Source organism: Sinocyclocheilus grahami, unplaced genomic scaffold (genome assembly GCF_001515645.1).
Source record: "Sinocyclocheilus grahami isolate Dianchi unplaced genomic scaffold, SAMN03320097.WGS_v1.1 scaffold71.1, whole genome shotgun sequence".
NCBI lineage: Eukaryota > Metazoa > Chordata > Actinopteri > Cypriniformes > Cyprinidae > Sinocyclocheilus > Sinocyclocheilus grahami.
The window spans coordinates 1,270,205-1,281,745 of NW_015505250.1; the positions used below are offsets into that span (position 1 = coordinate 1,270,205).

At 36.6% G+C, this 11,541-nt stretch overlaps 1 protein-coding gene across 1 annotated transcript in view; it reads left to right on the forward strand.

Moving 5' to 3' along the window:
- Positions 1 to 11,541, forward strand: part of LOC107585524 (O-acetyl-ADP-ribose deacetylase MACROD2-like) — a 570,464-nt gene that overhangs the window by 461,646 nt on the left and 97,277 nt on the right. Inside the window, exon 9 of the mRNA XM_016272570.1 lies at positions 2,704 to 2,777. Coding sequence (XP_016128056.1) covers positions 2,704 to 2,777 — 74 coding nt within the window. The remainder of the gene's footprint in view (positions 1 to 2,703; positions 2,778 to 11,541) is intronic.

Consider the following 11,541-nt stretch of genomic DNA (forward strand, 5'->3'; position numbering starts at 1 on the left):
GTATTTATTCAGTAAACCGTTAAAGTTCATAACACTTTAAATAGGGGAGAGTAACACTTTTTATTCTCATTTGTTTAGCCTAAAGCTTTAATGTTTTGCTCTATTATCTTTGACATGGGTCAGCAAGCTTTACTCATGTCATTTATGTAATTATGTGTGTGAGTTTAAATATATGATAGGAATATAGGAGTAATTAAGATTTACTGATCTGAAAAAATAAAATGGTAAAAACATTGATTTTGTGAGATAATAGTACAATTTAAAACAACTTCTATTTTAATATATGTCCTATTTTAATATAAATACTCCACCAATCAAATCCTGCATTTGTCCAGAGACACTGATCCTGGTGGAAGTCTAAAAAAATCCCAAATCTCCAGTAATCTTTTGAAAACTGAGTATTTCAACCCCACAGACAGCTCTGGTCATTTTCAAATCAATATGAATAAAACACTAATCTAAAACTGCTATTTAATGGGTTACCTGAAGAGCCACGAAGCATCGCTGTTGAGCATTTGTTTGTAAATAGTAATATCATCTCATTCTCTGTATTTTGTTTAGTGTGAAAAGGAGCCAAAATGTGCTTGTGTTCATATTATTCTGAATGTGGATTATTCTCAAGAGAGATAATAGGTTTATCGGTTTCTCACGCACAGTCTTGACCCAAAGTTCAGGTCTGACGGCATCCAGCCAGCAGAAGAAATCAGTCAGTGATTGTGCCTGTCAGGAGGAGAGAGAGCTAGAAAACAGCAGGGAATGGATGGAGTGGAGACTGACAGGATAGGGCTGGTGTGAGACTCCCTCACATCCAATGGATCCCCGAATTATTTGGTGTTGAAAGGCCCAGACAGAACGTCAGGAGACAGGGAGAGTGCAGTGTCAGGCTGCTGAGCAGATAGAGAGGTGAAACAGAGAGTGAAAACATCTCCGTGTGTTAATTACGTCTCCTATCACCCTGGCGTCTGAGAGCTGAGATGGACCTTCAGGGTCAGTGCCGCCACTCGCTGAGCAACAGATGGGCCATTTGTACAAAATGGGTGCTTATTGGGTCCCAGTTTAATTTTTTATATTACAGCATCCTGAAGGGTTAATTTTTTATGCATAAATGGGCCAAATTACTAATAAAAAAGATATATACACGCAATTCAAAAGTTTGGGGTGAGTAAGATTTTTTACAATGTTTTTGAAAGTATTTTCTTCTTCTCAACAACGATGCATTTATTTGATAAACAGCACAGTAAAACAGTAATATTGTGAAATAGTATTATCATGATAATAATATTATTATTATTATTATTTAAAATATATTTTAAAATGATGACAGAACTGAATTTTCAGCAGCTATTACTCTGCAGTCTACAGTGTCACATGATCTTTCAGAAATCATTCTAATACGCTAATTATCAATGTTGAAAACAGTTGTGCTGCTTAATATATATATATATATAGATATATATATATATATATATATATATTTTTTTTTTTTTCCCCCGGAAACTATGATACAATTTTTTCAGTTTTCTTTAATGAATAAAAAGTTCAAAAGAACAGCATTTATTAGATTTTTTTGTGACCTTGCAACATTTTTTATTGTAACTTATAAACAGTTTAATGCATCAGTACTGAATAAATATTAATTCATTAAAAAATAACAAAATAAAACAATCTTACGGTAAACGGTAGTATAAATGTTAATATTTTTTATTACATATATTTTTATATATACAGTAACATAACTTGTATATTATAGCATCTTGACTGGATTATTTCTGGATTTTTTATTTTTAATAAAAAATCTTTTTAATTTTATATTTATTTATTTTTTGCATGAATTATTAATTAAAAATATTTTTTAAGATTTTATAGAATATTGAAATTATGTTTAAGATCTTATGGAATATTGGAATTATTTTAAGAATTATATTTTCCATCAGACTTAAAAAAATAAATAAAAAAACTGAGAACTCAAATTAAGTGAACTCATCTCACACAATACAGTTACTTAATACCTAAACACACTTTTCTGTTCGAAGTTTTAAATGTACTTAATTACCTTTTTAAAATGTAAAAGGCACTAGTTTGAGGACTCCTCCTCCTCTCCTTCAGCAATATTAAATATTAATCTCCTCCAGTCTATTTATTCTCAATCGATACGCTGTGTTAACACCAAGACTGCTTTCCCATCTCGGCTCAGGCTCTGGTGATTAATATGGCAGTTAGTGGCATCATCTCTTACATTTACTGGTCAATGTGTCATTACTTTCTCATCAAGATTGTGGTGTGATGACCCCGGCACCTGCCACAGATGGCAGAACAGTGTAAATGATCATGTCGAAGCAACTTAATGGATTAGTAAATCTACAAGGAATTGGCAAGCACCCGTGATAAATAAAATAGCTAATAGACCACATTTTGGGATGCAAGACGGGTATGTACAAACAGTCATGTGAATTGTGTAACAGCAGAGATGCTGGTTTAATAAAAAAGTAGGTGTTTTTTTGGATGAATAAGTAGTGAGATTGTTCAGTGTTGGATTTGTGTGCATATTCAACAGACTGTTGTTTGTAGTAACTGCTAAAAGTGTGGAGAGTGTTGAGCAGCAAACAGCCATATGGAGATGTTTGCATAAGTGTTAAAGTGGGAGTACATATGCTAGTATATGGCTCCAATTCAAAGCTGAATCCTTCTCCTTCCTCTCCACAGGTTTTCCCAATGAGCCGGCAGCAGAAATCGCCCTGAAGACCGTGTGTGACTGGATCCTAAGCAACCAAGATGAGGTAGGAGCCGCTGCTGGTGGTAAACCCTTCTTAGTTCACAGGTCCTCGCGCTTCAAGTTAGAGGAGAACACCTGGTTTGAAGGGCAGATTTTTTTATAATAGGAAATGCTTGTGAAGAAAAGGAAGTGTTGGAGCCGGAATCCACAGTCCATTTCCCTGATGGAAAATCAATTAAAGCTTGCAGCTCTTCCAGGAGGAAAATGTGAAGTGGCAACTGCTCTCTTCATTGGTCATGTTTGTCTCTCTTTGTCTGTTTGTACTTCTCTTATGTCACGTCCAGCTGTTTAGCCACTGCTAAAGACATCTGGTTATGCTAGGATGCACAACTTTGAGGTTTGAGCACTTTTAACAAAGCATTAATGACCTGACTGTTCTTATATCTGAGAAATCAGGTCTAAACAAATGAAGGTAACAAATTCCTTGTGAAAACCCAAACCAAGCTGCCTTGATCATCTGTGCAGCTAGTTACCGTCACACGCTTTGAATTTAAAAGCATTTCAGCTCGAGGAAAGTCCTTACATGGTCTGTTGGCTTTATAAATGGGTTTGTGCTGCCTATTCTGTGCAGGAAGGTAGGGAGGAATTGTAAATAAAATAAGCAAAAGGAATTTGTAAATCAATTAAGTGATTACAGTGCTGTTGAAAGACTGAACGCATGAATGTGTAGTGATGTTGACAGGTAGATGTGCTAATTAAGTTTTTGACTTGACAGGTTTGTTTGTGATTATTTGCGTCATTGTCTGTTCGTGATGATTGCTTCAGTGTGTTTAGACCAAATTGACTACAAAGCATATTACATGGTTTGTTTTGACAATCATAGAAGTGGATAAATGAAATCCCTCTTAACTTCACATTAACTGAAGTACAGCTGCTGACCTCCCAGTTAATCATCCTGCTGTTAGAATGAACAAGATCAATAAGCAATCATAAACTGTAATGTTGTGCTTGCTCTTGAGGTATTTGACTTTGATGACAAGTGAGGGGTACTATGGCAGAGTTTTTCAAAAGGGGGTCTGTGGACCCCTAGTAGAACATTAAATAATTGCAAGGGATGCAGTTATTTTTTTAAAAGGTATGAAATAACAGATACGTTTTTAATAAAAAGGTTCACAGCTGCCAAAGCTGTCTGACTGTGACGTGTACATACTATATTGCTAATTTTATGTAAACATTTAATCATTTTTCTATTACAATATATGAAATATCAATGCGGAATGAGGAACTTTAATATGAGTAATCGACTAAAGCTTCCCACTCTAAATCTCAGACTTTCAGTCATGTAATGCTGACACTGACTTTGTTTATATACTGCCGTAATCCATCTGCTGGCCCCATTAAGACACTGCAGTTAGGAATTTGCCTTGTGAGCAGTATTTTTCTATTATCTTAATCCAAGTAAGCTCATATTTGCAATAAACAGAATTCAATTAAGACTTCAGACTGCTTTTGAAGTACGTGTAGCAGCTGCAATATTAACGTTTTGCAAATGGAAGAAAAAGATGCCAGAGCTCATCATGCTCAAGATTTTCATGCTCAGGAAATCCTGGGTTTCCTATAAGTGAACTCAGACGTCGAATGGACGACATTAATATGCAACTTTATTCATTAATCAGGATGTACTCTGTACAAGAGGAATATAAATGGAGTAGTTCTACAAACAACCTGTAGTCACACACTCATTTAGAACAGCATACAAACAAATAAAACTTTGTGGGTGCCACTCTCATTCCTCCGGATTTCTCAGAATAGATTGCATAACAGATTTCTGGGCCACTTTTATTGAGTGGCCTTTACCTGCGGGAGCAGAGAGCACTTTAATTTATTGTGATTGTTAGGCCAAAGCAAAGCCTGCAGGTTGATTGTGAACTGAAGGGAAGTGAGGATTAATTACAGAGTATTTAGCCAGAGAGAACAAAACACAGCAAGAGCCGTAAGAGGGATTTATTGTTCTCTTCTAATGGTGTCTTCACCCCAAGCGTTACCTGATCTTTTTACTGATGTCTAACATTGCTTCTGGCTTCTATTTTTTATTTATTTATTGAGTAAAGATAATAAGTAAATGCTAAGTATTGCAATTTGAATGAATTTCACCTGCTGATATTGCTTATCCCACATATTTTTAACTTTTTTTTTTTTTTAATTAAACTAATCAAGTAGCATCTTATGCACCCAAATAATTTGTGCTGTATCTAGATTGTAAAGAAAAATTGTCCATATACTTTTTCAGATATGCATCTGATATCCAGTTTGTTTAGGCACTTTATCTAACCCATTGAATCAGACGATCTAACACCTAAAGATGCTTTACAATGAAATTCAGAAGGGAGATACTCTGATAATGCTCTGGTAATATTTCAAGATAATACTAAACCTGAGCATAAGAACTCCTCTAAAATGATTCCTAAATAATTTATGGAAAAGGGCAGCTGCCTGAAGCTCTTTATTTGATGTACCCTGCTGATTGTTGCAGATGTTATCACAGTAATATTATTTCTGTTGAAGGGATAGTTCATCCAAAAATTTAAATTCTATTATCATTTATTCACCCTCATTCCTTTCCAAACCTCTATGACTTTCTTTCTTCTGTGAAAGACAAATGAAAATATTTTGACCAATGTTGGTATTCTATTCCTTTAAGCTCACTAGAGTAAAGCAATGAAGTCCAAAAGTGATGCAGGTCATCCTAAAACATTGGGGGTTTGTAGCCTTTGCTTTGTTTTGCTATATACTATGTATATATGTGACCCTGGACCACAAAACCAGTCTTAAGTCGCTGGGGTATATTTGTAGCAATAGCCAAAAATACATTGTATGGGTCAAAAGCGTTGATTTTTCTTTTGTCAAAAATTATTAGGGTATTAAGTAAAGATCATGTTCCATGAAGATATTTTGTAAATTTCCTACCTTTTATATATCAAAACATTGCTAAGAACTTCATTTGGACAACTTTAAAGGCGATTTTCTCAATATTTAGATTTTTTTGCACCCTCAGATTCCAGATTTTCAAATAGTTGTATCTCGGTCAAATATTGTCCTATCCTAACAAACCATTCATCAATGGAAAGCTTTCAGGTGATGCATAAATCTCAACTCCTATGACTGGTTTTGTGGTCCAGGGTCACATATGTTATGTTATCTCATACTCATGGGAGTCCCCTAAACTTCAACTTCCAGAGAGATCATTTCATACATAATATGGATGTCTGCACTGAGATCTTTGACAACATATTTAAAAATTCATCTCTGTCCTCTCCAGTCAGTGCAAGAGTCAGGAAAAGCGAGATGAGTTGGATAAAGTGCCTGACCTGCAAACCTCCAGTAGTCCAGGAGCCAAGCCGTTAAAAACTGAGAGAACATGAGCATTTGATATGAACATGTGACTTGGTCCACAGACTTTTCTATTCTATTCTTCTATTCTATCTAAAAAAATTCTATTCTATTCTATTCTCTACATTCCTTTTTTTTCTCAGTGGAATCCCAGAGTACACAGTTGAAACCCCATACATGAAGGATAATGTGCTGTGCTGATATCATCTCTATCCATAACATTGAGAATGCCATTATGGGCTTGACATGCGAGAGGTGCATTAGTTCGTCGAGAGCATCCCGGGACATAAGTGCATGTATGCACTACACTGTTAATTTCACAATAATGTGCATTAGGCCTGGCTTGTAAATTAGAGCCCAGGCTCTTAGCCACCTTAAGATGCCTCCACTTCTATGTGTAATATATCATGGTACAGCCGTGCCGCAGCACCTCACGCTCCGACAATTGTGATTGATGACTGAAGGTTAACCTTCGCGGGCCAGGGTGTATGTTCACTATACCGCATTGGGGAAGAGTAATGGAGATGGGGTTTTCTGATGGAAGCTGGGCTGCAGTGAAAAGGGGGTTGGGTTCTTCCCACAGAAATGCAGTAAAACACAAACATTTCAGACATTTTAGAATGCTTTAATATTAATATTATTATATTTTTTATTGAAGACTTTCAGATGTCTTTGTGTACTATTTCTTGAAGACATTATAACATTATTATTAATACTTTTTTCAGCAAACAAGCATTAAGTTGAAATTCAAAAGTGACAGTAAATCCTTAACACTGTTTCCAAACTGTGATGATAAAAAAAGTGTTTCTTGAGCCCCAAATCATCATGTTAGAATGATTTCTGAAGGATCATGTGACACTGAAGACTGAAGTAATGACTGCGGAAAGTTCTGCTTTGCCATCACAGGAGTAAATTGCATTTTTAAAATATTAAAAAAGAAAAAAAGTTAAAAATTGTTTTAAATTCTATTTATTAAAAAAATATATTACTGTTTAACGGTATTTAAAATAAATAAATAAATAACTTGAGACTTCTTTCAAGAACTTTCAGAATTCAAACTTTTGAAATGCATTTCTTTCTTTATTTTTGCTAGTTTGCTTTTTTCAGCCTATATAGATTCAAAGTATTTAATGTAATATGTAGAGTCTATTGAAACATCTCTTTTACAACACTCTCAAATAAGAATGATGGATTGCTGTAGATTTGACATAGTGATTCAACTTTGCAGACACTATATTCCCTCTTCTTAAAGATAACTTCTTGAAAATCCTACCCACACAAAATGGTGTTACAAACACAAACAGGACCATAAAAATACATAGAAGCACCTCATCCCTCCAGGTTTTGGGGTCACGCTCAGTCTGGAGGTTCTTCTTTTAATATGAGATAGATTAGCTTTGTGTTTATCCCCTGGTTCAGCTCACCATGGCCCTGTTAGGTTTACAGAGGTTCACAGAAGGCATTTTTGCCCTGCGTGAAATCATTCTGAAAAGCCTAGCAGTGGGTGTTTTTTTTCTTCTTTTCTATTGTGTTAAACTTTAGCAAAAGCAGACAAGCACATCGTCCACAGCACTGCATGTTCCAGCTCTGTCATGATCTCTCACATCTGAGGGCATCAAAGAAGGAAGTCATGCTTTCATCTGCTCTTATAAGTCCAGACAACACAGCACCCTCTCTCTCTCGAATGTATTTCTCATCAGTCTGATTTCTATATGACAGACTGTGGCAGCCATAGACATTCATTGAGCCCCCTGCCCCAACCAACATGATGAATCAATTACAGAGGCTGCCCTGTTGTCAGAGGTTTAATGAACTCTATTGCTCTATTTCTCTGCTTCTTAAAGTACAGGCTCCTAAAGGTTCCCAAACTGGGTCGCATACCTGTAAAATGTTCAGCCGTGGCATGTTTTAATAAAATGTGCAGTTATTTCTTTAGTAAGGTTAACTTAAATAGCAAAGAGCAAATGCACTCTTTTCAGTCTGCTCTTCCACAAAGTATATATGTATATATATAAAATACTTTCGATTTCCATACATCTCAAATTTGTTGTATAGCACATCTCTTCCATTTTACAAATTGTGCAGGGTTACTGGAAGAACAACTGTGACATCTCATCTAAGAGAGAGAAAAAAAAACCTCAGCGTGATTGCACTGGCCTTTATCAGGGCTTTTACACTGCCTGGAAAACTCAACTTCGATCACAGCCACTGATTGTCCATATGCCACCAACGTGCTACTTCTCTCCACATCATCAAGCAGCTCCAGTCATCTGTGTGCTTTATTTCCCATTTTCACATCTAATTCTGTGTAATTCAGACCTACACTGCTTTAATCTGCTGGTGAAAAATGCAGTGTGACACTTTATTTGGCTGCCGCCTCTAAATTTGCAACCAGCAGACGGTTTAATACAGTGTCTCGGACCCTGATCCAGACGGCCCGCATCACCCGACGCGCGGCTCTTACACATGAAACAGATTGTGACGATTCCCACCTAATAAAACCTTAACTGAACTGGGAATCCATGCCATGCTCAGAGAAACTAAGTGTTACTAAGAGACACTGTTGTCACTGCACTTGTGGTCTTTAAGGACTGTGATGATTTTTCCTCCCGTTTTATTTTATTTTATAAACATGTTTATTTTATGCCATCTGTCATTTAAGGCATGCGGATAATAAATGCAATCCCCCACAGCAGCTCCGAAAGCTGAGATTGAATGGCTAACAGAAACAAATGCCTGTCGTGATGGCGTGATTTGCCATCCGAACGGTAAATATAATTTCAAGTTCAGCAGGGACTGTGGCAGGTAAGACTGTAATATGACATCAGGGAGATAGTCCTTGTCATTTCAGCAAGGAAGATATATTGAAAATGTCGACCGGAGAATAGGGCAGAATGGCTTTCTGTTGTGGCAATTCTAAATAAACAGCTACGTATATATGTATATATGACCTATAAGCATCATGAGACTCAAGTTCAGGTGCAGTTGCCTTTATTTTACAATAAAAATGAGGGATGATTCGTGACAGAGTCACTCACAGAATACACTGTCAAAATGATTATAAATAGTTAATTCATTTCTGAAAAGTATCAATAACATGTACTGTAGAATAATTAAAAACTGATTATTTATATGTACCACATATGTATATGCTTGCTAGAGTATTGAGTCATTAAAAATATATAAATAAAAAAAGAAAATAATAATTTTCTAACACTTTTTATATATATATATATATATATATATATATATTTTATTGTTTTTTGGGGGTAAGCAGTAGTGAAAAGTCTAAGAATGGTGCAAAAAATCACATCAAAAAAGTAATTAATTAGATAAATATTTGAAAAAGAATGCTTGTTTAGATTTTTTTATTTTTTTTGCCAGTGTTCTTAATGTTAAAATGTGTTATGCTTAAAATATGCTTACCATCACCTTACAAATTATTGTTTGTTTGTCTCCTAATGTCTCCAACTACAGTAAGACTAATACAGTGCTAATTTGATAACATATTCACCAGCATAGAGAATAGACTAAACATAAACATAAATTGTCCTTCTGTCTCTGTTTTTTTTGCCAGTGTTCTTAATGTTAAAATGTGTTATGCTTAAAATATGCTTACCATCAGCTTTCATGTGGGAAAAAGATTAACTGAATTTAATTCAGAAATTTTTGTTTTCGGAAAATCAACGCTTTTTGGGAATGATCCAATTGCCTTCATGTTGAGAGTAGCCATTTTTTAAAGGTTTCGTTTCAGTTAGAAGGCAGTAGGCAGCATGGTAGTTCACTAGGTTTTGGAACAGATCTAAAGTGTTTTTAGATGAAGTGCTTTTTTGTGTGGAACGGTTCGCACGTCTTTCATTGCTGTAGGTGGACACTGGTGACCAGGCGGGGGCCGTTCACTGGTTGCTAGGCGGTGAGGTTCAGTTCAGGTGAAGTCAGTGAGAAAGACACAGAAATGTCAGATGTTTCTCCTCAAGGTGCTCACCGAACTGAGACGCTGGCATCTCTTTTGTATCTCATGTTGGTGTCACACCTGCCATCACTATGCTGAAATCTGTGGTGTGCAAACACATCCTAAGGCTAACCCATAAGTCCTACTACTGCATTCAGAGTAGCTACAGGCCTTTTTTTTTGCAACTTTTTTAAAAGTTATTTGGCCTTTCTTTTTAAGTTTAGGCTGTGCTGCCACAGAGAAACCTGCCGGGGTGAGGTCAAGAACAAATTGAAGACAGCAAGAAACTTGTGTTTTCGTATATACACACACATTTACATACATTACCATGATGGAGTAGCCGGTAGTCCATGTTGGAGTCACTCCAGGATTTCGCCCCCAGAGACCTCTTTAAGCACTCCTCACTTTGTCTCAGCGTGTCCAATCAGAGCGCACAATGCTGAGGGTGCACTTTTATGTTCCTCTCTACTGACATGGAACTATCTGTCTCAATAGAAGAGGTCATAACCTGTTTATCTAACACAGCCCTCTATTACTTATTCACTGTCCCAAAAGGAAACATCTGTGGCTTTCAGAAAATTTGCGTTAGCGGTGGGATGTGTAATGCTATGTGTCAGCTGGTAGTATTTAGCTGTACTGTTCGTGGTAGATGTATTTGCACAGATGTCAGTGGACAGGTTTATTCCCGTTCAGAGGTTTGGGGTTGGTAAAATTTGTTCATGTTTTTCTCTTATGCTCATCAAGGCTGTAACATTATTTTCCACATACTGTACATTATTGTTTCTCCTCTATGCCCCGCCTTTCTGAAACGCGTCGATTTTTACAAAGCTCATCGGTCTGAAAAAGCAAGGTGTGCTGTGATTGGCCAGCTATCCAGTGCGTTGTGATTGGCCGAATACCTCAAGCGCGTGACGGAAATGTTACGCCCCTTACCATATTGTGATGATGCCCTGTCAGGCCGGAGCGATGATTCAAAAACATGAAAACCCATTATAAATGAGGCGTTCGTTGCATCAAGTGGGGACATAATTATGGATTATAATGACTTATACTGTCTTTTTACGCGTTGCGTTGCATCGCGCCGCGTAAACATAAAACCATGTCTGCATTTGTGATCGGAGAAATGACAAACAACAAGCCCTACTCTACACTGCCCAAAAAACTTGCTTTAAATATATAAAATATAAAAACTCTTTAAATATAAAAAATTTACTTAGTCTTTGAGTCAGAACAGCCGGCATTGTAGTCTACTCTCCCAGGATCAGGAAACAGTCCTCCATAAAATGTGCTGCACACATCTGAATATTTGGGTTGAAGTGTTCTGGAACAGTGTTGTAAATGCAACTTAACCACTGATTTCTAGTCGTGTCCATTTTTGGAAGGCCAAACAAAGTAATTGCGCTTTCACAGCGAAACACAGCGTCACATACGGCGGCCTAGCGTGAGCAGAGACCGGGGGATAAAGTGAGGAACGGCCGGAGGGCTA